The sequence below is a fragment of the Chelonoidis abingdonii genome, chromosome 2, assembly GCF_003597395.2.
Source record: "Chelonoidis abingdonii isolate Lonesome George chromosome 2, CheloAbing_2.0, whole genome shotgun sequence".
NCBI lineage: Eukaryota > Metazoa > Chordata > Testudines > Testudinidae > Chelonoidis > Chelonoidis abingdonii.
Window position 1 is genome coordinate 68931713 of NC_133770.1, and position 27726 is coordinate 68959438.

At 43.0% G+C, this 27726-nt stretch overlaps 3 protein-coding genes across 4 annotated transcripts in view; 2 read left to right on the forward strand and 1 right to left on the reverse strand.

Annotated features, from left to right (window-relative positions):
• WIPF3 (WAS/WASL interacting protein family member 3) overlaps positions 1–27726 on the forward strand; it is a 323552-nt gene that overhangs the window by 162000 nt on the left and 133826 nt on the right. The window lies entirely within an intron of this gene.
• FKBP14 (FKBP prolyl isomerase 14) lies at positions 1802–15386 on the reverse strand. The gene is made up of 4 exons (XM_032774888.2): positions 14703–15386; positions 12154–12305; positions 9217–9344; positions 1802–4058 (listed from the first exon to the last, which is right to left on the reverse strand). Exons 1-4 carry the CDS (start codon positions 14897–14899, stop codon positions 3900–3902), a joined length of 636 nt encoding a protein of 211 aa, XP_032630779.1. The 5' UTR covers positions 14900–15386; the 3' UTR covers positions 1802–3899.
• The window catches only part of PLEKHA8 (pleckstrin homology domain containing A8), a 77814-nt gene continuing 65783 nt past the window's right edge, over positions 15696–27726 (forward strand). The window contains exon 1 of one of the 2 annotated variants that reach the window (XM_075062426.1): positions 15696–15989. In XM_075062426.1, the coding sequence (XP_074918527.1) occupies positions 15950–15989 (40 nt within the window). In that variant the 5' untranslated portion in view covers positions 15696–15949. The remainder of the gene's footprint in view (positions 15990–27726) is intronic. The other variant, XM_075062427.1, reaches the window with a different exon arrangement.

Sequence of the window (27726 nt, forward strand, 5' to 3'; positions counted from 1 at the left end):
GATCTTCTGTTAATGTTTTGCCATTAGAACCCTTGTTTATGCCTAATGTTTCTTTTCCTGGCACCTGTATTTCAACATTTCTTATTTCTGCCTAAAGGTACATACACATTTCTTTAATCCATTCTTATGTTTACAATATAATTCATTCTACTTTCACACTGACTTGTCAGTCTTGAGAGATTTGTTTTGAGCACAACTGAAGGATTTTTACAGCTACCACAAACTAAGGAAGTAGATCTTCGACTGCTGGGAGTCCCCATTGCTACACTGATTTCACCAGAACCATGCCAGGTTACACCAGCTAAGGATCTGGCCTCTGAAGCTCTAATATTCTAGTGGGATATGTGTGTGTATATTTATATATTTACACATTTGCTAAGTTATTTCACTATTAGTGTTTTTAAGAATCTAACTGGTAATAGGAAAACTTCACAGATTTCACCAATCCAGCTCTTCCACTGAACATGAGACACACAATGCTCACATGAACCCTTTATCCCCTATCTGAGATGCAGTAACCAAAGACAATATGCTTGTCAGCTACTGCAATAACATTCCAAAAGTAATATTAAAAAAAAAAAAAATTTATAGAAAAGAGGAAAGGAATCCAAGCATCAAAGTAGTAGAAATATGCACCTTTGTGCTAATTTATCTTCGTCTGATCCCACATCCATTACAGCCCCCATCCTCTTTCCCCCAAAGCAGCAAGTTGTATAACAGGACCTTTTCCCCCTTTGCACACAATATTTTCTGAAGTAAAAAAAAATGCTTAGTTCAGAGCAAACACCTCCTCCCGCCACTGGTTTCAGATGATCAGATTCTGTTGCAAATTAATAGGGCCCTAAAAATCTGCAGATATTCACACACTATTCTTGTGGATCGGCTGCAGATACAAATTTTGTATCTGCGCAGGGTGCTACAAATTAGCATATCTTAACTGACAGAGTGTAATGACTATAGCTCCATTCCTGCACATGCTTAGCTTTATGTGCATAGTCTCACTGGCTTCAGGTTGGACTTCTGTGCGTAAAGCAGGATCGTGGCACATATGGATTAGAAGTCACAAGGGGAGAATTCTCTCCCTTGTTCCAGAAGAGCAATAGTTTGAAGCATCAAAGGAAAGCAAGACTGACAGCTCAGGGGTGAGCTGCACCTGTGATCTCTCCTGCAGCCCCTATACGTGACAGACCTCTGCCTCAGTATAACCAGAGGCCAAATGTTCAAAAAATCATGAGTCAGGCTTACCACAAATCATGAAATTGGCTTTAAAATCCTATTATGTAAAAATAATAGATTTGGTGTTCTTTTTATTTTCCTTCTGCTTTCTAAGTGTTTAGGGTGCAGCAGGCTCACATTTTGAAGCTTTCACCAGTCACGAGGGCTAGAAATTTACTTTTTCTTTAAAACTGAAGGCTGAAATCATCACATATCCACTTGACTCTAAAAGCTGGGGCTTTAAAGGAAAAACAAAAACAAAGACGAAATCATCAGGGCGGGCAACATTGCTACCTGCAGTCTTCACAGAATGGAATTCAGTTCACCCCACTTTAGACTGGATCATAGGCTACAATCCCCTGCATTTCCCCATCATTCTGCCATAGTTACAGTTTGAGCAATACTTTATACCTTCACGAGTGCACCCCACAGATGCCAGACTCTTATCTTCACCTCTCCCTAGTGGAACCCTGCAGGGCCACCCAGAGGATTCAGGGGGCCTGGGGCAAAGCAATTTCGGGGGCCCCTTCCATAGAAAAAAGTTTGCGATATTATAGAATACTATATTCTTGTGGGGGCCCCTGCAGGGTCAAGGGCAAATTGCCCCACTTGCCCTCCCCGCCCCGGGCAGCCCCGGAACCCTGTGGTTCTACCACTCTCACCTGGATCCTGGAGTGACAGCCCATCTCCAATCATGTTAACTCAAGACACCCGACTGTAATTGGTACTTGCAAGAAGCTTTCCATAAATCCTGTAACCAGCAGCTGAATGATTAAAGTGATTGATTAAACAGCTTCTTCCAAACAGACAAATTGTCTATTCGCCCAAGAGCAGAGAAAAGGGTTAAAGCTACACAAACTCTGTATGCTTGGGTCTTATTTGGAACTCTTAGCTGCCTTTGACATTGCACTGGGCCTGCGTCCCAGGCTGACTGCTCTTCACGAACAGCCCTTGACCAGTGAAGCCCCTTCCATCTTTAAAGGAAGATTTTAACTATTTAGTGCCCCTTTTATCTTGGGACCCCAGCCTTGGTGAGCCAGGTGTGCAATTTTGCCAGGCTCCTGGAAGCAGCATCTTCCCAATTGATAGCCCAGCCACTATTCCCTTACCTCCCATGAAGTCTTATCTTGTCACTGGCCGTTGTTTTGTTTCCTGCTTGCTCTTTCTAAGAGCTCCTTTTGGTTTAACTCCCCAAGACAGACTAAGCAATATCAAGCAGGTAAAAAGAAAGCTCTTCCACTTTCTCCATGACAAATATCACACAATAAGATGTTCATGCCTTGAACATATTTTTTTCTAGGTCACTTTATTGTTTAAAATATTAGCACACTTGATCTTCAATTTATTTTTGTACCACTCATGAAATACGGTGAGAAACGTACTGCATTTTACAGTATACACCTCTGCAACTCTAAATACTACTTTCCCCCAACGGGCAAAGTAAAAAAGATAACATAAAACCCCAAGACTATTTAAGGCAGTGAAAGGAATTGGACCAATGCGGGTGTCCTTGTGACCATTTCACTTCCTCTCAGGATACCTTTTTCCCCTCACAGCTAAGCAACTTAAAACTTGAGCATTCAGCTTAAGCTATATTTAGTAGGTCAAAGAAAACATGGTCTCTCTACACCAATGCAAGTTTCTTAATTCCAATACATAAGATACTCATAGGTCAGAAGGGACCAATATGATCATCTAGTCTGACCTCCTGCACAAGGCAGGCCACAAAACCCTACCCATACACATTTATAACAACCCCTAACCCATGACTGAGTTATTGAAATCCTCAAAATTATGATCTGAAGACCTCAAGCTGCAGAGAATCCACCAGCATCTTAAGTTTTCCACTAAGTGTAGGTGTTGTGCTGTAACTTGATACGTGTACAAATATCTCAAAAATAGCCCTTCCCTCCCCAACCCAAATGGAATGTTAATAACTGACAGTTTAAATAAATAGCAAAAATAACTGGCAACATCTAACTCCTACCTTGATTCTAGCTCAAATCACTGAAATAAATACAAAATGAATCATTGGTTTGTTGAGACACTAAGGAAGCTTACTATATTTATAAAAATAAACCAGTGGAAGACAGTAATTTTTCTTATTCTGTCCCACATAGATTACACTATATTGCTACAGCTGAGAAGGCTCATAACACGTCACACCTTTGTAGTGTACCTCTTTTTGACAGCTTCAGGAAAATTAGTTGGCACTTCTTTTCTTGTGCTTTTCAAACACAGATTTGCAAAGGAAAATAATGCCATATAACTGAAGTCACTGATTTAAAATTAAACCACCTTTATATTAGAGAGAGAGAGAGCGAGCTGAAATATATATATAGCACAGAAGAAGGAAATGCAAGGCAGATAAAGGACTGGATTTTCATTTTTGAAAGTTTGTTATATGGCAAGTTTTTGTTTCATAACTGCAAAATAAGTTAATACAAAATAAGGGTTTGTATAACCAAAACCACTGTTACTGCATAAACCTTTTCAACTGCTGCACAAAAAGGCTTAATTTCAATACCTAAAAATAGTTTAAACAGTTTGGATCATTTTCTGAATATGAAAAGAAAAAGTTTTTTCTGTTCCATTAGAAACTGTCAGAGCTGAACACTGAATCAAAAATGTTACAAAAAACTTGACACCATAAGTTGCTTCATGGAAAATTCTGCCAGGCTTCTCTACAGCTCGTCATGCTTGTATGTGAACTCCCTGGCAGATATAAATCCATCACTATCTTCATCTTCTTTATCAAATATGTCATCAGCCAAAACATCATGATAACTGTCATTCACTGGTGCTCCATGCTTTTCAAATTCCTTCTTCAAATATGCTTTCACCTGTTGGGCAAGATAGATTAATAGTTTTTAGGGCTGTCAAGCAATTAAAAACATTAATTGCGATTAACTTCACTGTTAAATAATACCACCATTTATTTAAATACTTTGGATGTTTTCTACATTTTCAAATATACTGATTTCAATTACAACACAGGATACAAAGTGTACAGTGCTCACTTTCTATTTCTTTTTATTACAAGTATTTATATTGTAAGAAATCCAAAAGAAACAGTATTTTCAATTCACTTAAGTACAGTAGTGCAATCTCTTTATCATGAAAGTTGACCTTACAAATGTAGAATTATGTACAAAAAAAAAAAACTGTATTCAAAAATAAAACTATGTAAAATTTTAGAGCCTGCAAGTCCATTCAGTTGTACTTCTTGTTTAGCCAACCACTCAAACAAGTATGTTTACATTTGCTGCCCACTTCTTGTTTACAATGTCACCAAAAAGTGAGAACAGGCCTTCTTATGGTAGTGTTGTAGCCGGAGTCGCAAGATATTTATGTGCCAGATGTGCTAAAGATTCATATGTCCCTTCATTCTTTAACCGCCATTCCAGGGAACAGGCACCTATGCTGACGATAGGTTCTGCTCAATAACAATCCAAAGAAGTGTGAACCAACGCATGTTCGTTTTCAGATCTGACTCAGACGCCACCAGTGGAAGGTTGATTTTCATTTTTGGTGGTTTGGGTTCTGTACTTTCGGAGTGTTGCTCTTTTAAGGCTTCTGAAAGCATGCTCCACACCTTGCCCCGCTCAAATTCTGGAGGGCACTTCAGATTCTTAAACCTTGGGTTGAGTGCTGTAACTATCTTTAGAAATCTCACATTGGTACCTTCTTAGCGTTTTGTGAAATCTGCAGTGAAAGTGTTCATAAAATGAACAACGTGTTGGGTCATCATCCGAGAGTGCTACAACATGAAATATATGGCAGAATATGGAGGAAACAGAGCAAGGGACATAAAAAAAATAATGCATTAATTAAATATGTAACAAGAGTCATCAGTATGGAAGCATGTCCTCTGGAAAGATGGCTAAAACACAAAGGTGCATACGGATGTTTAGCTTATCTGGCACATAAATACCTTGCAATGCCAGCTACAAAAGTGCCATGCAAATGTACTGTTCTCACTTTAAGGTGACGTAAAAAAGAAGCAGGCAGCATTACTTCCCATAAATGTAAACAAACTTGTTTGTCTTAGCAATTTGTAAGTTGCACTTTCATGACAAAGAATTTGCACTACAGTACTTGTATGAGGTGAATTGAAAAATACTATTTCTTTTGTTTACAAATATTTGCACTGTAAAATTGATAAACAAAAATATACACTTTGATTTCAGTTACAACACAGAATACAATATATATGAAAATGTAGAAAAACATCCAAAATATTTAATGAATTTCAATTGGTATTCTGTTGTTTAACAGTGTGATTACATTTTTTAATCGTGATTAATTTGAGTTAATTATTATTAATCAACAACTCTAATAGTTTTTGTCATAAGACTTTATTAAAATTCAGTAAATGGAGAAGAGACAGGTCTAGGAAAAGCTATCATATTTGTTATGGGTGTACTAGACAATAAATATCTACCGTATATACCGGTACTCAGTCATAAGCCAGTTCGTTTATAAGCCCCCGCTCCCCAAGATGGATAAGTAAAAATGGAAAATTTTTATAACCTGTTCATAAGCCGACCCTATAATTCAGAGGTCAGCAAACTTTGGATCCTGGGCCATCAGGATAAGCCGTTAGTGGGCCGAGATGGTTTGTTTACCTCGAGCATCCGCAGGCAAACAAAGTGCCCCGGTGTGCCAGCTGCTTACCCTGATGGGCCAGAACAGCAACTGGTGGGGAAATTTTTTTGTGGGGGGGGGAAGAAGCTGGGAGTCAGGGGAGTAACCCCTGTGACCACTCCCCACATGACCCCACCCCTAGCCTGGGACCCCCACACTCTCTCCATCCCATCCTTTCCCACCTTATCTGGGGTGGATGTCTCTGGCCTGGCTGAAATTGCTCCGGCAGCCTGGGAAGCAAGGCTGCAGCCTGCTCTGGGAGGCCAGACCAGGTGGTGCGGCCGCAGCATGTTCCAGGGGGCTGGGCGGACTGGCCGCAGCGTGCTCCGGCACCTGGGTGGCCCAGCCACAGCCTGCTCTGGGCGGTGGGGCCAAGTGGCATGGTTGCAGCCTGCCAGCCCCAGAGCTGCAGCTGCTTTGGAGGCTGGCAGGGAGAGCAGGTGGTCAGAAGCAGAGACACTCTGGCCCCGCCTCTTTCCTTCTGGCTCTGCTGGCTGTGCTGCCTCTCCTTGCTCCCTCTGTTGGGGGGAGGGGCTGTGTCTCACCTCTCCCTCTCTATACTCACTGATAAGCCGACCCCATTCTCTGGTGCTTCTCTTTTTTACTAAAAAAAATTCGGCTTATGAACAAGTATATACGGTACTTCCCATTGTCACTAAGGATATAAGCTTGTCTGATAGATTTCTGCAGCCTAACTCAGAAATGATAGTAAGGTCTTTGGTATCTAAGACAATAAAAATAGAAGGCAAAAATCATAGCTTTAGGGTATATGCCAGAAAACTGTGTCCTTTAAGTTTGGCTGTCTGTACTGTAAAGTGAATATAACTATAGAATGGAAATTTTTGGCTTCCAGTTATTTAGAGAGCAAAATAATTTCTCTAGCTCACAAATATCAGACGACAGTGTAAGATCCACTTAACCAAAACACACACAAAACCAACCAACCAAACAAAAAAATTAACCTCAGATCTTTATCAACTTATTGGGTTGAGTTTCCAGACCAAAATATATTTGGGAAACTGTCCACTATCAGCACTTACTGTGGGAACAGAAATCACTATATTAAAAAATTATTCTGACACCAGAAAAAACCCACAATAAAAATCTTACCTATGAGACAGCATTTAAAAAATACTTAAACTCACTGCTGGAACATACAGTATATCTCCTTGTACGAGTCTGAATAGGTAACATTTAATTATTCTGAGTGACAACTCAATCTTCATTCAGTTGTTAGAAGTTTATACATTTTAAATCCTTAGAGTTCTAAACCCCACAACATTCTACTGAGGTAGGAAGATACTGTAAATTAGGTAATTACAGATGACTTACCCTACAATACCCAAGATTTGTTTAGGACTGAATTAACACCAAGCCAATGGGTCATATCTTTTGAGTTTTAAAATCTCTTTTATCCACATCAGTACACTGCTTTGTAGCATTTGTTATGGTAAGTCAACAGGCTTTAATATCGATAATTTGTAAGGCTGGCTAAAACAGTGCATTAGTGAACTGGATCAGTCTTTAAGCTCTAATTCCTGTCCTCGACTGAAAACAAAAAAGGAGTTTACTGGTCTCACCTAGCCCCCTAATGCAGGAGTTCCCAAACTTTTTCCCCGAGGCCCACCTGTGCAGCTGCAGTAGGCATCGTGGCCCACTATTAACATGCATCCATCAGGCAGAGGGCACCGCAGGGCACGCAAGGCCCCTCGTCTCAGCAGGGACCAGGGCCAGTGAGAGGGCGAAAGGGCCAGGCAGATGCCACAGCCAGCCCCCACCAACACCCTCCACCTAAGCAGCACTCTGAGTGCCTTGACCTCAGCACCTGGCAGCCATGCCCCAGTCATCCACACAGCACCCTGGCCTGCCTCACATGCTCTGACTGCCCAGGAAACAGGGCACTGGGCTCCTCTGGCCCTGGGTGGGGGCTCATCATCAGCTGCCACTCCACCAACATATATCATTTTTGGGGAGCAGGGCAGCAACAACCCTCATGCCCCCGCCACCCCAAACTCCACCCACAGTGAACCACCCGGGACTGTGTTGCAGCCTACGGTTTGAGAATCCCTGCCCTAATGGATGTTTTGTTCACCACAAAAGCTACATCGTATAGCTAGTATACACTGGTATATTTCAATAGGAAGGAAAAAGGTCTGAAATACCAGGAGAGATCCAGGATAGGATAGTTGTACATGCAGAAGCCTGCCTGGCTAGAGTTTTTGATTTTCAGTTTAAATCAAAACAAAACACCAGTTTTTTGACCTGTGTTTAAAGAATAAGTGTTGAAACCTGCAGTTCTTTCCACCATTAAGTTCTATATTAAAGCAGATTCCCAATTAGAAAAATGGCCAGCAGAGGATGAACAATGTTGAAGGCTGCATCCTTTCAGGAAGGTCACATGATGAAGTGCCATCGGATGCTGGTGTTACAGCAGTAAGATTTGAATTCCAAGTTGTGGTACAAAAACCAGAAACTGACAAAGTTTAAAGTTATCTTTAACTTCTAAAAAGTTTTAAGTCACACAAAATTAATATAAAAATTCTAAGTGGTTCAAACCACACTAAGAATGGACGACAGGAGGATGGATCAGTTGATGATTACCTGTTCTGTTCATTCCCTCTGAAGCACCTGGCATTGGCCACTGTTGGAAGACAAGACACTGGGCTAGATAGATCTTTGGTCTGACCCAGTATGGCCGTTCTTATGTTATGTTAACCTCAGCCTCCATTCTGCACATGAGCAGTCTCTATAGACTCAAGGCCCTTGCCTAGCACTAGCTAGATCAAGCCATAGTCCACTAGACCCTTTCTTGACAAATATCAAATTTTACTTCAACTTTTTACGAAAAGGAAGAGTTCCCTTTTGTAAAGAGTTCACTTTATTTAACGACAGGTTTCAGAGTAGCAGCCGTGTTAGTTTTTAACCGCAAAAAGAACAGGAGTACTTGTGGCACCTTAGAGACTAACAAATTGATTTGAGCATAAACTTTCGTGGGCTACAGCCCACTTCATCAGATGCATAGAATGGAACATACAGTAAGAAGATTTATACACATACGTTGGGCCATCTTGATTATCACTACAAAAGTTTTTTTCTCCTGCTGATAATAGCTCATCTTAATTAATTAGCCTCTTAGAGTTGGTATGGCAACTTCCACCTTTTCATGTTTTCTGTATGTATATATATATCTTCTTACTGTATGTTCCATTCTATGCATTTGATGAAGTGGGCTGTAGCCCACAAAAGCTTATGCTCAAATCAATTTGTTAGTCTCTAAGGTGCCACAAGTACTCCTGTTCTTTTCACTTTATTTAATTTGTTTAACTTTGTTGAGTAGTTAGTTAGCACACTCACTTCATCCTTGGATAGCTTCCAGTCATCATTAAGATCCATCTGTTGGAATGACTCGTGAGATCTCGGTCCATTTCTAATTTCTAGAAGGTCAATGTTGAATATCAGCGTGCTCTCAGGTGGAATTTTTCCTACCAAAGATGTTAAACATTGAGACAGATTAAGTGTTACATTCACTACCTTAGAAAGTCCATCAATATTTGGGCAAAGTCTTCTATTAATCCAGTTTCATTAAAGTTGTTTAGGATTGCCAGTGACTGAATTAATAAGGATTACTGTGTGTGTAGTAGAGTGCAGGTATGTATCTGACCCATTCAAACTGTAATCTGATCCTACTGCGAGTGAAACACATATGTTACTTTACATGTGTATCCCATTGAAGACAGGTATGCATTTAAGTCAATCCACAAACAAACATCAAGTGTTTTGGGAAGAAAAGGTTCTTGGATCTGTCAGCCTCAAGCAGCAGAGTGTAGATCAGGAGATAGTTTCGTAAAAGGTGGTCTCTATCTTGATTGGGGATCTAATTTATGCTGGCTGCGGATGGCACCAAAGGGAAGCAGATATGGCAGCTGAGGATAGCCAGAGCCTAAAGCCCTGGCCATGTTCCCTATATCAGCAGCAGAGATGGAAGGATGTCACAGGACTGCTCTATGCTGGGGTGATCCTCTCATTGCTGGCTCTAGGGCTGTAGCACAGAATTCCAACCTTTTAAATAATGTTGTTGGTTAATCTGATTGTACCTGTGTGCTCAGTGTACATGCCCTAAGCAAATTACTTCATTTTAGATGCTTGAATAGGCTGCTGGTTTTCTGATGGCAACACAGAAAGCAGTCCACTTTTGGCTCAGAATGGTTGGAATTTATCACACACTGACTTTACCAACATGTTCTCTTTTAGCATTTGGTCTGGTCAGTAAGATCATTTAAATGATTAACATGTGAGGCACACAGCTATCAGAAGCACATTTTCATCTTTGACACTCCACTTAATTTTGTGCCTGCTGTGCAAAGCCTACAGGAGTAGAATACACATCCTCGCTTTTGCTCCCCAGATGACAGCTCCCTGCCCCTAACAATATCCTCACAGCTCTGAAACAGTTTCCTCCCTGTCATCTCTTCTACTACTTGTCTGATAGGGTGCTAATGATCTCCAGAAAGCTCAGCTACTCTGACTCACGGTAAGAGATTCTAACAGCCTTTTAGCATGTGCAAGTGGGTCCTGAGTCCTGGGAATACAACTGAAAGGGGACAGTGAGTGGGTGGTGATTCTTCTTAAGGTGACAGGAGAGAGTGCAACTCATTTTCTAGGTGAGAGATAAAAGAGCAGCACCAAGGATGGAGGGCCTAGGGACAACATGTATGCACTGAAGAAAGAAAATGAAAGGTATTCCACATACCTGCTGACTGGATTATTTGAAAAGAGTTGTACGCAGGGACACACTTTACAAAGTTTTCTGAAGCAACCTATTTCTTATGACAACTGTCAGGTTTGTTTAATTCTTCAGCAGGCCTTTAAATATACAAAACAAGATAGCATGGTGTGTATTGACAATTCTTCCTTACAAATCTGAGGGCTAGCTTGCCACTACCTTGTATCATAATTATTTATGCTTGTGCTAAATAAGTGTGCATAAAGTGGCACCAAGTGAAAATGGTAGCATTTGACATCCTTTTTGTGTAGTTATTTACACCTGGGCATGACAGTAGAGAATTACGCACCATGGGTGTCCTGCTGGCAAAAGACTGGTCAGGGTGCATTAATTTAAATTGCATGTTAAAAGCTTGCTTTGCTTCTTGCATCATTTCTGGAAGACAAAGAACAGTGCTTCTAGAAAGCTATAACTGAAAGTTTTATTTTAAGGGAAAGTGTGTTTAGTTGCCCTCCACCTCTTGCTCCTCCAATTTTGCCAGAAAACACGCACACAGTATATGGAGTCAAGTATTCCCAATTCCTAAACTAGTTTTGTATTATGAGAAGGCATAGTAGAAGAATTAAATTTCCTTAGGGAATACTTACTCCATCTGCATTAAAGGTCACATACATTGCCTTAGAGCCACATGACACAGGAAACTCCCATGATGCAAGTACTTAGCCCTATTAACTGTTCAAATAATAATATATATATATATATTTTTTATAAATCACTTAATGTTGTAGCCCAACAGCTAGCTATCTCAAGTTTGGACTCTCTTGTCCCAAAGAGACATCTGGAACTGTTTGTCATCTTGGAAAGTGAAAAAAAATCACTGCTAAAGCCAGATAAAGTGATGCAGAGCCACATTACCACCATTAATTCTGATAAATCACTACTATAGCGGAGAGGCAAGTCTTTACAGTGGATATACTTACTGGTGTGCTAGGGGCTGGTCAGTCACACCACCTTGTTGAAGTAGTGCAATAGTTGACTTCCATTCAGGGCGGGCTAAACGATGGAACAATTAAATGCCTCTTTGTTTACCAATAGCTGAAACAATGGAAAACCCCTACCCAAATACAAGACCTTACACAAGCCTGGGAAATGGCTGGGATTTCCCAGTGGTCTAACAAACAGAGGGGCAGAGGACTGATGTGATTCCAGGTGTGTATCAGCACACCTGCCATAGAAGCATACTGAGAAGGCAGCAAGGAAGGCCAACAGCCAGAGAAGAATTTGACATTGAGAAAGAGCTAAGGGAGAGTGTTTTTCGGTTGAGTGCTGGCTGGAAAGGGGCTTAGTTTCTTTGCTCACAGTTCCATCTCCTGCTGCTTGATTCCTATCGTGTTCAGGAAAACAGGACTTTATGTACATTCTTTGTAAATGAGCAGGATTGCATCAATTCCTCTTCCTAATGGAAACAACCTACAAGACCTCAAAAATCTGGTAGCTGTTTAGGACAAAAGAGGTAACAATACAGGTTTAGAAATGCATTGAGCTTGAGGAGGATTTAAAAGTATTACCTTTTCCTTCTTTTCCGTAAGCAAGGGATGGAGGAATAGTTAGTTGCCGCTTTTCTCCTACACACATATCCTTCAAACCTTTGTCCCAGCCTTTAATAGCTTCCTTTATGCCAAGTGTAAACCACATAGGTTGACCATTGTTATACTTGTGGCTGGAAAAAATGGAACAAAATATTTTAGTCCCTAAATTGTTTAGTACGTCCATGAAGATTAACCGTTACACTAAGCTGAACTGATTCATACTGCAGAGTTACAGCACTAAACCCCTAAACAATAATGTTGCACCTCTTTAGTGACAGCAGACCTAGTCCTTGCACATCTGAAGCATAGGAAAAAGCAGTGAAATTAAAAATAATATCTCACCCTACACATGAAGATATTCGTGCCTAGAGCCAGCACATTTTCTTTTTGTACTGGAAGCAGCAAATCTAATAATTTGTATCTCTGATCACTGGTTTCCATTTAGTTACTGATCATTGTAGAAATGAAATCATATTGTTAAGAACACACAGTCATGGCTGTATTGATTAGTTGGTAGACAATAAAGCCTGAGATTTGTTTCTGAACCTTGATGGTAAAATATGTAGTATGTTTTAAATTGTTAACTGTGTTTGTCTTTTGAAATAACCATGTCAGGTAGAAACTCACAGCAGCCATTACGAACCAACAACACTACACAACTGATGTGTAAGTTTAGCACAGAGGAAGGAAGTAAATGGATACAGGGAGAAATTTTAGTTTAGATAGGTAGAACATAACTCCTCCCTTCAAACTGAAATTTGGCTAGTATACCAGGATGATAACCACTGTACAGCATACCACAGGATTCCTAGGCACCAATCCAATGCTCTTAACCATGTGAGTAATCACACTCATAATTTCTTTTAAGTGTGTTGTTAAATAAGTCAATAAAATTGCACTGAATTCAATCCCACTGACTTCCATGGGACTTAACACATGCTTAACTTTAAGTGCATGTTCAAATGCTTACTTAGATCAGAATGGAACACTTGCACATTTCAAATAAAAAACATGCTTAAGTACTTTACTGAAATGGGGCCTTAGCAACTACAAGACTCAGGACCTCTACTTTAGGTATCATTCAGAAGTCACTGCTAGCAGCTCAGTGCTGTTGTGTACTATGATGGAATATTATTAGTTGTAGAAAAAGAGTGCCTCAAAAACCATTTTATGGAGCATTTAGGTTTTCTAAAGTCTCCCATCCAAGGAGTGACCAGGCACAATCTTGTTTAGTTTAAATCTAAGCACTTCAGAGCTGTGCATTAGAATCTTTATTAACCAGTATAGCTGGTTGAAAACATTGTGAAAATTTGTCACCATTTTCATTGATATTTTGTTTTTATCTGATTTTTCTGACCAGCTGTATTTACCAGACACTGAAAGAAGATACTTCAAAATACAGAAATTAGTCATCAATGGACAATTTGTTACAGAGAATGACAAACATAAATATAATTCCTTTACAGGAAGCATAAAAGGCTATCTGTAAGAGATAATTGGTCAGGATTTACAATTTGGTGAGAGATTTTAGTTAAGACTGATCTGTAAAGAAAGAACAAGCAGTCGGTACTAGTTGGACTCTTGTAGAAAGACATATTTTGGACCTAGCCTGCAAATATTTAAGCATGTTCACTGCTCCTCATCGCCATAGCATCTGAGTGTCATGTAAACTCAATATCAGTAGTGAAGCAGATTTCATGGAATTTCTGGCTCTTCTCGCTTTTAGGAATAAAATGTCTGTTTAAAAATAATAGATTTTTTTTTTTTGGTTGATTGGTGTTAGTGAATTTTCGGGGGTGGGTGGTGAGGCGAGGGGAAGAGTGATGTTTAGATAGAAGATGTCCATGTTGCAATTACAACTTTTCCTGTAATGGAAATTACTTTTTAAAGTGAAAGGTTCTACAGCGAAAGGTTCTACAGAGTTTCCTAGAGACAGATTCTGGATTAGCCCAATCTCCTCTGGAAACTTGTTCTATAATCAGATGTCCCTTTCTGCACATGAGAAGCCCCACTGAGCTACTCAAGACTATTTATGAGCATAAAGTTAATCATCTGTATATTTGCAAGATTGAGGCCAATATCTGAATTGTAAAACATTGCTTAAGGCCTCCATCCGTCAAGAGGCTCCATGAGGGTCTGTCTGTGTGCAGCAACTTGGATGTTTGGGTAGTTTTATTTTTTGGGTCTTCACTGGAAGAGGGTGAGGAGGAAGGAAGTGGGGAACACAGATCACATCCTTAAGACAAAATTAAAAAACAACAAAACCAAGTACATTCCATCAGTTATATTTCAAGAGAGGGAATTAATTACATACACTTTATTGTTAAAATGAGTATATTGGGGTATGGATATATTGATGGGGTTTAGCTGTTCTACAGATATATCCTAGTGCAATGGAGCTTAGGCAATCGCTATCCACACATCTAATCTGTTTTTAAAGATCACCAAAATTGCCAACGAAAGCATTAAGCTAGCACCTAGTGTCTTACCTATGTGTATTTATCTACGTGCTTGAAAGAGTTACTTACGTGGAGTGAAACATTGAACCATCTTTTTCCAAGTAGCCTTCATAATGCACCAACATCATATCCCCCCATTTGGTTTTCCTCTGACAGATGAATGGCTTCTGGAGCACCTCAATCTTCACTTCTGCTTCTGGGATAAGTGCCCCACTCACACAGGTAACAACCACACAGAAAAGGGGAGCCCAAAATGCAACCCTCATCCTTGAGTCAGTCACAGCAAGAGCTATTTTCTCAAAAAGAAAAAAAAATCTGGATGACGGTTGCGTAAAGGAGTTTTATACAGCTGGAAGCCTGGAGCAAGGACCCTCACCTCACCTCACCTCACCTCTCCTCCTCCTGGGTCAGTTACATTCAGTGCCTTTCGCAGCCGCCTTAAAGTGCCCCCAATATTGTCAGCACAAGAGGATTCGGTCTTTACTTGCACACCGATGCGGCCAGGCGCTGAGTTTTGCAGAGGACTTAAGGCAGGTTTCGCTGTAATCAGGCTCCCCAGGGGCTCCAGCCCCCTGCAGAGGTGGATGATGCTGGGGGAAGAGAAGGGAACCTCATCCACCCTCGGCTCACCCTGCCCGCTTGTCCCTCCCCAGCAGCACGCACACGTGGCAAACTCATTCCAAACCAAGCTCAAAACTTCAGCTGGCAGACCCCGGCCCACAGCAGCCTGGCTTCTCTCCCTCTGATTGGTTCTCCCTAGGGGGCGGGCCAGAAAATGTCGCTATCTATTGGAACGCAGACCTGTCTGTCTTCACTTCCGCCCAACCGACAGCCAGCGCCGATCTGCGCTCGCAGAAAGTGATTGGTGCTCCCGGAAGAGAATGTTCGTACATAGTCCGGCCTTGTTGGAATCCTCACACAATTGAATCGGCTCCCGTGCCCTCCGATTCGGTGGCGCTGTTGCCAGATCAGCTTTCTTATTGGTTCCCGGAAGCCACCGGCTTTGGATGTTTCATCTGCTCCCTTCCCGACTCTGCGCACTCTAGTCACGTGGTGGCTATTCCGGGGCCGGCTCACACAGCCCGTCTCCTCGCTGGGCTGTGAGGCGGCGCCTGGGATGCGGAAGCCTTTGGCTGTGTGCTAGACGCGTAGTGCGAGCGGGAGAAGGGAGGGTCTGTCTGAAGCAAGCCCCAGGATGGCCCTGGGTGTCGGTGGCTTTGTGGTGGGGCGCCGGGGGTGGTTGAAGGCTTAAAAGGGAAGGGGGGCAGGGGGTTCCCCTGTCCCGAGCAGAGCTGGATGGGGGGGCCCTTGCCACAATGGAGGGGGTGCTGTACAAGTGGACCAACTATCTGAGCGGTGAGTGCCTTCCCCTCTTCCTCCAGCCCTGCGAGTGGTGCCTTCCTGGGGCAGCCTGGGCGCGCTGGGATGAGGCGGGCGGGGTGGGGGAGGTGTCAGCCGGGACGCGATTCTGAAGATGCTGGAGGGCAGAAGTGCACGTTGGATCCTGCTGACTTTTGTCCCTAGGGTCCCAAATGGATCCCTCACTCGGGAGAGCCAGGCTAGCCGCTCCCACTGCATCGGGAAAACCAAACCCTGACACCTCCCAGAGAGCATGGGTGTTGGCAAACCCTAAGTCTGGCACGTGGACCCAGACATAATTTGTCTCCCAGCCAATGCTAGAACACCACAAAAACACATACCCGCTGCCCGTGTCTTGTCAGATCCAGCATGTTTTAACCATAGACTTCTCGATTTTATTGCATATAGGGAGACAAAGTGTGCCTACTTCACCATAAAAATCCTGGCACTGGTACAGCTTTGTATTTCTAACGCAAAAACGCAAAACAAATTTTGCTACTTTATGCCACCCAAAACCAATAGACCCTGATACGTAGAGTTGCCAGCATTGTATCTTAAAAATAAGAGACCTATCCTGATGTTATCATCATTAATCATAATAAGCAGTAATACTCACCTACATTCACCAGAGGTATTTCTTGCTGCTTTTTGCAGCACTCAGCAACTCCTGATCTTCTTGTACAGAGATGGAAAAAAATAAGGGACATCCCTGGTAATAAGGAACTTGGCAACCCTACGTATAACCCAGAGCATGAGAGTGCTGTAAAAATCAAGGTGTATCACTGGAATCCGGCTGGATCTTGGCTGTCTTTAGCCACAAACTCCAAAATATACAATCTAAATAGAAAACCATTGTAGCAGCCTCAATTTGATTGGCGAAATCTGCATCTGGATGCGTCCCAGCCCCAGTCTAAAGCTGGTGCCTTGAGATTTATATAGCAGTCTCAAGGATTTAAACACACATCTTCCATTGAAATGTGCTTAAAATTAATGGAAGATCTAAATCCTCTAGACTGCTTTGGAAATCTCAGTCAAGAGCTGATTGGCTAAAATCACACACAATACAATCATCCACTTCTGCAAGATGAGATGGATCATAAAATTAGGCTGTATCTAGAAAAGTCAAGAAGTTAAGTTTTGTTTATTGTGGCTTCATTAAAATACAATGTACATAGATTTATCTGATATAAAAGGACACATGCTGTCTACAGAATTGCCAACCCCAAACATTCAAAAATCCTGACTCAGGCCCCCTAAAAATCCTAATTCTGGCTTGAAAAATCATGAGAGTTTTTTTAAATTTAATTTTGTTTTTTTTTTATTTTCCCTCTGAGTTTTGAGCTGTTAGGGTCACATTTATTAGTGTTTTTCACCAACCATTAGTGCCAAACACTTTTATACATTAAAAAAAAAGGCTGAGCCTGTTGTGTTTAGGGTGGTCCAGGAACTGTGACTTTAAGAAAAACTCCAGATATGTGAGATTCACAATAGAATTTTGAGAGTTCACAACACAAGGTCTATCTATAAGGCTAAATTTTAAGGATCTAAGTGAAGAAAAAATAGGCAATACGTGCTGGATCCTGGTCAACTTGGATTTTTCCCTGGCGCCAGGTCCAGATTTTTATGGTGAAGTAGAAACACTTTGTCTCAATTTATGCAATAAAATCTAGAGATCTGTGGCTAAAACATAGCTGGCTCTGATAAGACCCAAGTGCCAAATATGTGTTTTTGTGGTGTTCTTGTACTGGATTGTGATGGGGCCTGAATTTTTCTGGGTAAGTAGCTGTTTTCTGGTAGTAGCTGGTTTTCTGTTGTCTACTTTCCAGGTACAGTTTGGGAACTTAAAGGCTGACCAGTTCCAGGTGTTTGGATATGTTACTTTGTGGTGTACTGAGCCGTGATGCACTGCAATTTGAATTTTTTCAATTAAATTTGAGCAACTGCATTTCTTCTCTATTTAGCCAGTAGAGTTTTGGGATTAGTTGGTTATCTGTGTTTTTTGTTGGTGGTGTTTGTCTGTTTAATCCCAAACTGGATCCCGTGGGATTCAGGGGCTGGATCCATGTTCTTGTGCTGCTGCACTAGATAGCAACTTGATTTAGCTTTAGTGGTGCACAGGGGGATGCTACACTTCTTCCTCTGTTTAGACAGATTTTTGGAGGTTGGGTTGAAAATCGACAGGATCTAGTTGACAGATGTTTCTCCAGTGCTATTGCCCCTCTGTGCCTCAATTCCCCCTCAGTAAATGGGGACAGTAGTACTTGTCTACTTCACAAGGTTGTTCAAAGGATACATATATTAAAAAGACTATGAATTACTGTGGCATCTCTCATGTAAGAGAGAGGTTTGAGGTTAGGATACATTAGGGTCCAGATTTTTCCATTGAAGTAGGAGCTGTTACCTTTGTTTTCTATTTGGATTTTACAATCTGAGACTCAAAATTGCCATGTGGAAAAGGCAAGAATTGCTATGATCCTGCTGGATCCAGGTTTTTGCATTGCTTGGAACACACTGGGGTCTATAATTTTTTGGTGCTGTAGGAGCTGCTACACTTTTTTTTTTCTGTTCATGCAATGGAATTTGGGGAGTGAGGGCCAAAACTTGCAGGGCTCCAGTAGGTTCCAGGTGATAGATCTAGGTTTTCATGTACTGTGATATGTCAAAGACAGAATATTTTAGTGCACTCAGAGCAGCTAGGCTTGTTGTTTGTTTAGAAAACTGAGGCCAAAACTTGGCTGGATTCTTCAAATGGATCCAAGTTTTCACAGTGCTTATACTCTGGGATGCGTCAGGATTTGCATTTCTTGGTGCAGTAGGAACAGCCAGACTTGTTCTCTATTTTGATGGGACTTGTGGCCAGGATCTATCAGGATTCAGCAAGATCCAGGCTTACATTAAAACACAAAACAAACTAATTGAAACACACCTGAATCAAAATCCATTTTCATAAAGAAGGGAGATGCTTTGAAAATCTCAATAAAACTAATGCGCAATGAGTGAGTCTCCCTTCTCTAGGCATGTAAGATTTAGCAAGTCTGAGGCCAGGTCTACACTACGCGCGAAAATCGATTTTAGATACGCAATTTCAGCTACGAGAATAGTGTAGCTGAAATCGAATATCTAAAATCGATTTACTCACACGTCTTCACCGCGCGGGATCGATGTCCGCGGCTTGCCATGTCGATTCCGGAACTCCGTTTGTTTTGGTGGAGTTCCGGAATCGATATAAGCGCGCTCAGGGATCGATATATCCCGTCTAGATCAGACGCGATATATCGATCCCCGAGCAATCGATTTTAACGCGCCGATACGGCGCGTAGTCTAGACATGGCCTGAGTACCTAATGAGCCCACACAGAGAGGGAGGGAGACTGTGGTAGATGGTGATGTAGTTTTTTCATTAGTGGCCATGCCAAACCCTGGCCCTGCTACTGAATTTCACAGATCAGTCTCATCAGTGCCTCTTCTTTTGTTAGTACCAAAGAATTTATAATTTAAGTAATATGTGATATTTTTGTTCTGTATTTGTAAAATGTTGAGTACATTTACAGTTGTGAATAGTGTTTCTGTAATACACAATGTAGTGCTATAGAGGCAATATACAATGGGTATAATGTACTAAACGAACGAGTTCCTGTCAGGTTGTAAAGTGCATATCAGTACAATACAAATGCCGAATAAACATGGAATGGGGTGTGGCATTTACAGATTGATGGCTTCCAAGAAGAGGAGAAGTAGATCTGTGACATGAGAGCCTGCAGACTATCCTTTCATAGAAAATCAGACATTAGAGATGGAGAAAAGACTTGTTAAACCATCTGCAGTAGTTACCTCTGCCAATATAGGAATTTTCCCTCCAAACTAGATGTGCTACATAGTGTAAATATATAAAATGTGTGCAAAATATGATGGGACCCTGAGTACTACAAAGATATAAAAATATATAACAGTTCAAATCTTTTTCTATCTTTCTATACCACCAATCTGTAATGCTTTGTTTCACATGGTCCAAGATCATATGAGACATTCATGGAGACAGGAAGCTTATTTAACATATTTGAAAAAGTGTGCTTTCTTTTTCTCTCCTAAGAGAGCAGAGGATGGAGTCTCCTGGGGATCATCATCTCCAGTGGTAATGTTTCTATCGCTGACACTCATGAGAGGAGATGAAATTTGCCTCAGATTTTCCTATATCCTAACGAATGGTGCCTCCACTGTATTTTAATTTTCAGTGCCCTCTCCATGTGTTTTTCCCAGAAAACTTTTTTCTCCCATATATCCAGTTTATCAAAGATGATAAAAATGTTTGGGCCCAGTTCTCAGCTGTTGATGTAACCAGAACGTGCAAAAACCATCCAAGCAAAGTATATACACTTTATAAAAGGGTATATAGACCCTCAATTATTAGGTTTGAACACAGAGGCAGGATCATGTTTTCACACTGCTTGTGTGAACTGTGAGACCATTCCTATCTTCCTATACTCTGCCAGTTTGAGAGAGTAGGAAGCCCGGCACAATTTTCACTGAATTATTAAACACTATACTAGGTGATTATACCTTCACAGAGTTTTTACAAACTGATTAACCCTCGAAACACCTACAGAGGGAGGTATTAAATAATGAAGGCACAGAGAAGGAACTTGTGGCCTCAGACAAAGAGTGTGTATGATTATCTCTTGATAGAACAGGATGTGATCCAGGCACTGAGACCATTAGATTAGACCATATGTTTCTGTCTAATGTGAATCTGACCTACTAAATGTGAGCTATGTACAGCATTCTGTCATACACAGCACCAGTTTGATTCTTGACTATGACAACAATCAAGACATTTTCTTTTTGTGTAAGTTGGTTTGAGTAGGTTTTAGATGAAGTACAAGTGGTGTTGAACTGAGGCTCCGATCCTCAAAAGTATTTAGGCAACTAATTCATCTTGACAGCAATGGGAGTTAGATGCCTAAATTCTTTGAAGATTTGAGCCTGAGTGCTTTGGAAGCTGATCTACACATCTATCTGAAATAGAGCCATAGCCTAATGTTTGTCTTAGACCTAGTTTACATTTTAGAAGTTACTTTTGCTGAGTCTGAGGAGACTGACTCGTAAAAAAATAGCCTGATTTCAGACAAGACTTTTATAGGGTGAGTAAATTACCATTTATTATGGAGTATAAACAGCCCATAGGGAAGTACATGCTGAAGGTGAGAAGCTTCTTCCTTTAATTATGTAGCTAATAGGTCAGTACTTCCCCGTGTTCTTTCTACTCAGATTCGATCAGCTTCAGATCTTGAACATGAGAAGTATTTTACTTAAGATCAGCTCTCCGGAGTCTTCATGTCTTAACTTGAAGATTAAACATGTCTTCTAAATTAGAGGTGGCAAGTACTGATTACATGGACTGGCCCGTGCATATGCAAATGCAGAATTGTTCTCTGCAGTACATTTTCTAGCACTTTACCTAGTCTCTTAACAGTTACATGTGAAGTACCCGTATTTTTCGCTCCATAAGACGCACCTGACCATAAGACGCACCTACCGGTAGTTTTTAGAGGAGGAAAACAAGAAAAAAAATATTCTGAATCAAATGTTGTACTAAACCATTTAATAAACTACCGGTATATCAGAATAATATTTCAACCATGTAAAGTGAACAGCAGTCAACAGTGGCATTTTTATTGTGCACAAAAACATGTAAAAGTCTAAAAAAGTACAGTATTACGGTATAGTGCAAGTCATATAATCTTATACAACATAACAATCATTGAATTCATTATTTCATATCAGAGTTAACCAGTTTATCATGTAAGTACAAATAAAAATCATAGATCACTTAAATGCTGATATCAAAAAACCCAAAAAATTCCTATTACCAGCTAGACAGACAAATCATTTACATGTCAGAATCATACATTAAATAAAGTCAAATAATCACAACACTGCAATCTCACTGAACTGAATACTTCAAACACATAAAACCATGCTTCCACAATTACTATGGACAGCATTTTTTTATTCTTTATTTGTGTGCAAAGTTACAACAGCCTGCAGAGCACAACACTAATGCAGCAATTGAGCATTCAAATCATAACATTGGATGGACTGCACAGGTTAACAACGACTCTATTGGTCTGAACATGTTAGTGAAGACTTACTATTGATAAAAAGATAGCATGTCAGCCATGGCAAAGGTGTCCACTAACTCAGGGGGACACAGCGCCGTGCCCAGTACAGAGGAAAGGAGCTCAGCCGACTCCACTAATCGCAGCTCAGCATGTACCCGAGAGATAGCATTTTACCTTGAAGGAGTACCGGTAAGGTAAAGAACACTCGCTGTCCACGAGACCAGGGCCTGCAACCATTAGCCAACTAGGCTTTGCCTAGGCGCCAAGATTTGGGCCCAAAAATGGCGCCCCTCAAAAATTTTTGAATGGTTGCACCGCTGCTCTGGAGGGCTGGAGCCACTGGCACAGCACTGCCTGCAGCCGGCAGCCAAGGTGTCCCCCCGTCCTCGGCCGCCACAGCCCAGCGCGCCCTGCCCCTGGTCGAGGAACCGCTGCTGCACCCGGCAGCAACAGGCGCCCCCCCCGGGTCAGGACCCCGCGACCCAGCCAGCCCCCCCCGCCCGTCAGGGACCGCCGCACCCAGCCCCCCCCGCGGACACAACCCCAGGCCAGCGTCGCCCCCTCCCGGGTCAGGAGCCCCCCATCGCACCCGGCCACCCCCCCTGCCCGTCAGGGACCCGCGCACGCCGCCCGCAGCCCAGCGCCGCCCCCCCCGCCCCGGGTCGATGACCACCACCACGACCGGCACCCAGGGCCCCCCCCCGCGGCAGGAGTCCCCGACCCCGCACCACCCCGGGTCAGACCGCCCGCAGCCAGCGCCCCCCCGCCCCGTCAGGAGCCCCACACGCAGCAGGCACCCCCCCCGTCAGGACCCCACCCACCCCCTTCAGGGAGCGTGCCGCAGCCAGGCGCCCCCCTCGCCCCGGGTCAGGACCCCGCACCCCACCCAGTCCCCGCCCGCAAGCCGCCGCGACCGCCCCCCCCCCTGGTCACCCGCCGCCCCGGCGCCCCCCCGCCCCGGTCAGGAGCCGCGCACCGCAGCCCAGGCCGCCCCCCCCCCGGTCAGGCCCCGACCCGGAACCCCCCCCCCCCGGTCAGGAGCCGCCTGACCTGCAACCCCCGCCCCGGGGTCGAGCACCACCGCCCGCAACCCGGCACAGCCCCTCCCCGCTCCAGGCAGGAGCTGCCGCGACCCGACACACACACACCCACCCACCCCACCCCGCTCCAGGTCGACCGCCGCGACCCGCACAACACACCCACCCCACTCCCCCCCTCTTCAGGGAGCCCCGTGACCCGCACACCCCCGAGTCAGGAGCTCCATTGCTAGCGACAAGGGGAAGCAGCACGCCCCCGACAGACCTATACATTGATGGTTTCACGAGGGAGAGAGTGAAGCTGTGACAGTGAGAGCTGAGATATTCTTCATAGAAATCAGACTTGGATGGGAAAGATTGCTTAACCCTCTGCGGTAGTTACCTTGCCATATAGGGTTTTCTCAAACTGATGTTGCTCTAGTGTTTATATAAATGTGTTTGCAATATGATGGGCCTGAGTACTACCAGCGATCAATTATAACAGTTCATCTTTTTCTTCTTTATACCCAATCTGTATGCTTTGTCTACTGCTCCAGAGTTATGGCATTCATGGGACAGGAGCTTATAAATATTTGAAGTTGCTTTTTTTTCTTCTAAGAGAGCGGGATGGCGTTCCTGTGGTATCTAATCTCAGTGGTAATGTTTCATCGTGACACCATGAGGAGATGATTTGCCTCAATTTTCCTATATCTAGAATGGTGCCTCCACTATTGTAATTTTCAGTGGCCTTCCTGTGTTTTCCAGAAAACTTTTTTCTCATATATCAGTTTTTCAAAGTGCTAAAAATGTTTGGGCCCGTTTCAGCGTTTGATGTACCCCGAAGTGCAAACCTCCAAGAGTTATACCTTTATAAGGGTTATAGACCCTCCTTTAGAGTGGTTTGACCGAGCGGATCATGTTTTCACACTGTGGATGACTGAGACTTCCTATCTTCTTCCTGCGTTTGGTGGAGCCGGCACATTTCATGAATTTATTAACGGTATATAGTGTTATACCTACCCAGAGTTTTTCCAAACTGATTCCTCCGACAGTACGAGGGAGGTATTAATATTGAGGACAGGGGAACTTTTGGCTACAAGGTGGTGTTGGTTATCTCTTGATAGAAAGGTGTGTCCAGCACTGGGATTAATTAGCATTGTTGTATAATGTGAATTGATACTAATGTGGGTGTCGCGCATTTGTATACACGACCAGTTTGTTCTTGATTGGCAAATCAAGACTTTTCTTTTTGTGTAGTTGGTTTGAGTAGTTGTTTTGATGACAGTAATGTGGTGTTGAATGAGGCTCCGTCTCAACGTATTTGGCAACTAATTCATCTTGACGCAAGGAGTTCAGATGCCAATTTTTGAGTTTGAGCTGATGCTTTGGAAGCTGTTAACTTATCTGATAGAGCATAGGCTACTGTTTGTCTTGACCTGTTTCTCTTTGAATTACTTTTGCTGGTTTGAGAGACTGACTCGTAAACAAATCGCTGATTTCAGACAAGACTTTTATAGGGTTGAGTATTACATTTATTCTGGGTATAACGCATTAGGAGTACATGTCTGAAGGTGAGGCTTCTTCCTTTATATGTAGCTTAGGGTAGTTATTCCCGTGTTCTTTCTACTGTCGGATGTCGATCGCTTCAGCTTTGACATGAGAAGTTTTACTTGATCGCTCTCCGGGTTTCTGTCTTATTGAGATTCTGTTTCTACTTGAGGTGGCAAGTATGTTAATGGATGGCCGTGGATATGCAAATGAGGGAATTGTTCTGCGTACTGTTTGCTTTACTGTCTTTACATATCTGTGAGTAGCGTAGTTTTCGCTCATAGAGCTGACCTTAGACGCACCTCCCGTAGTTTTTAGAGGGGAAACAAGAAAAATTTTGATCAATGTTGTACTCAAAACATTTAATAAATGACCGGTCTACAGATAATATGTTCACATGTAAAGTGACAGCAGTAAGTGGCATGACATCTCTGTCTTAATGAGGAGCTTAGGTTTCGAGTACTCTTCTGTTTCTGTGACCGAATCTCGTGCTAGGTTAGAATTTTTGAGTCAGTTGTCCTCACTTGCATATTTCTTCGCTATCTTCATATAGATCTATCTTCGTTTTATCCAAGCTTGTGAATGCAATTTTTTGAATGCCCTGGGACAACGATTTCCTCCTTCACCGAGTGCATGATGTTTTACCTCACAATTGAGTGATGGTGGGCCTCTTCATTCTCCAGTAGGTCAATCATGTTCGAGCTCTTTGGTTCCACTTTCTGCATTAGATTAATGGTTTGTTGGTGGAAGTGAGAGGTTGCATGGCTGGTAACTCAGGATTCGTAGATGAGGTCTTCATTCTTTACAGTACTTTTGTTGTAGTTTCCGTATATGCTTAATGTCAGTATTAATAAGGAGTTTTTTGTCAGGCCTCAGGCGTTTGGACCTTTCAATCATACTGTCATTCCTTTTCGTCCTCCATCCATTCTCATGACTGTACACAATCCTCTTGATCCTTCTTTTGAATGTTTTCTTTTGAGATTACATGGGTTGGCAGTTTGGTGCGTCTGCACAGCACACACACGTGTAATGGTTTTCTCTGTCCGGAGGTTTACGGTGATGTTTGGCACTTTCAATGACAGTCTATTAGTGCACTCAAGGTAGCGGGCTTCATCATATTCCCTTGGCCAATTTCAAACCATTTTTCTTCCTAGATCAATTACAAATTTATGAAAAGACAGAATCTAGATCATATTCTTTGGCATTTTATGCCATTCTAGTTTTGGTGCGTCGCAAGGCCAAGCCTGCATATAAATCGTGCACCTAGATGGCGATCCAGTAAAATCGTGAATGCTTTCTCTACGCATGGTTTGCTCATATTATCTATTTTGTAGAGACTGAGAAGCATTATCCGGTGTTTGTGATCATTCTTCATGACCATGTCTAACTTGGCCACTTTGCAGTGATTTCCACGAAAAGTGTGTTACTTTATCTGCTTTTTGCAGTGCCTCTGTTTCCTCCCTCTTACCATTTTTCAGTTGGAGGTGGCCCAAAATGTTCTCCTCTGCTCTGTTTCCTGCCCTTAGCTTTTTTACTTCTAGTTTAAAAGGATCTTATGCTAGTTTTCTGCTTTTCATCCTTGTATGAGAATGGGAGGTTTTTCTGCAAGAAAATACAGTGAGAAGGAACTGTCATAATGTATCTCCATGTTTACACTGGCATCATCCTTCCTTATAATGCTCATAGTAAACATGCCGACATATCATCTGTAGCTAAGTTAATATTTGTATATCTCGACCCAGACAGAGCTCTATTCATTTTATTGAGGATCACTCTCTTCATCCCGAACTTTTTTATGTGTGCACAACAGTGTAAAGTCAAAAAAGGAGTAGTATTACGGTATATGCAAGTCGTTATTTCTTATGCAAGAATAAAGCAATCTTGGTTATGTTTGTTAATTCAGTTATAACAGTTTTATCAGTAGTACAAATAAAATAGTAGTCACTTGAATCGCTGATATTATAAACCACCCCAAAAAAGTTCTATTACCATAGAGCATGACAATCATGTGTATGCGAGTCATTTGTCACTTAAATAAAGTCAAATAATCACACTGCCAAATCTCATCTGAAGTGAAGATCTAACACTAAATCAATTGTCCACAATTATATGGACGCTTTTTTTTTATTCTTTTTTTGTGTGCAAGGGTTTCACAGCCTGCCAGAGCCACAACAGCTAATGCAGGCAATGTGAGGCATTCAATCATAACATTGGATGAGACTGACAGGTTACAAAACTGACTGTGTTGTTTGAACATGTTAGCTGAGGTACTTCATATTGTGATAAAAGATAGATGTCAGCCATTGGCAAAAGGGTGTCCACTAACTCGGGGGGACAAGCGCGTGCGCGTGTCACAGTGGAAAGGTTGTCCAGCGACTCCACTATCGGCAGGCATTGTCCCGAGAGATAGTTTTTTTACCTGAAGGTAGACGGTAGGTAAAGGAGGCACGCTTCCCAGGAGACCAGGCCGGTGCAACCATTAGGCCATAGCGCGTTGCCTAGGGGCGCAAGATTGGGGCGCCAAAAGTGCGCCCTCAAATTTTTGAATGGTTGCAGCGCTGTGTAGGGGCTGAGCACTGGCAGCAGAGTGCCTGCGCGCGCCCAGGTGTCCCCGGTCCGTGCGCCCGCAGCGCCAGGGCGCGCCCTGCCCCTGGGGTCAGGGAATCGTGCTGCGCCGGCCGACATAGGCGCGTCCGCCCGTCGGGAGTGGGAGCCCGGCGACCGGGCCGGCGCCCGCCCGGGGGCAGGGCGGCGCGCCCCCCCCCCCCGGGGTCAGGAGCCGCGAGCCAGCCCGCCGCCGAGGTCAGGAGCCCCGCGCCGCAGCCGGCAGCCCCCCTGCCCGGGGTCAGGGGCCCGCCACGACCGGCAGCCCAGGGCGCGCCCCCCGCCGGGGTCGTGCCAACACGACCGGCAGCCCAGGGCGCGCCGCCCGGGGTCAGGGAGACGCCGTGACCCGGCCACCCCGGGGTCAGGGAGCCGCCGCCGTCAGCCCAGGGCGTGCCCCCGCCCGGGTCAGGGAGCTGCCGCACCGGCGCCAGGCACGCCCCCCCGC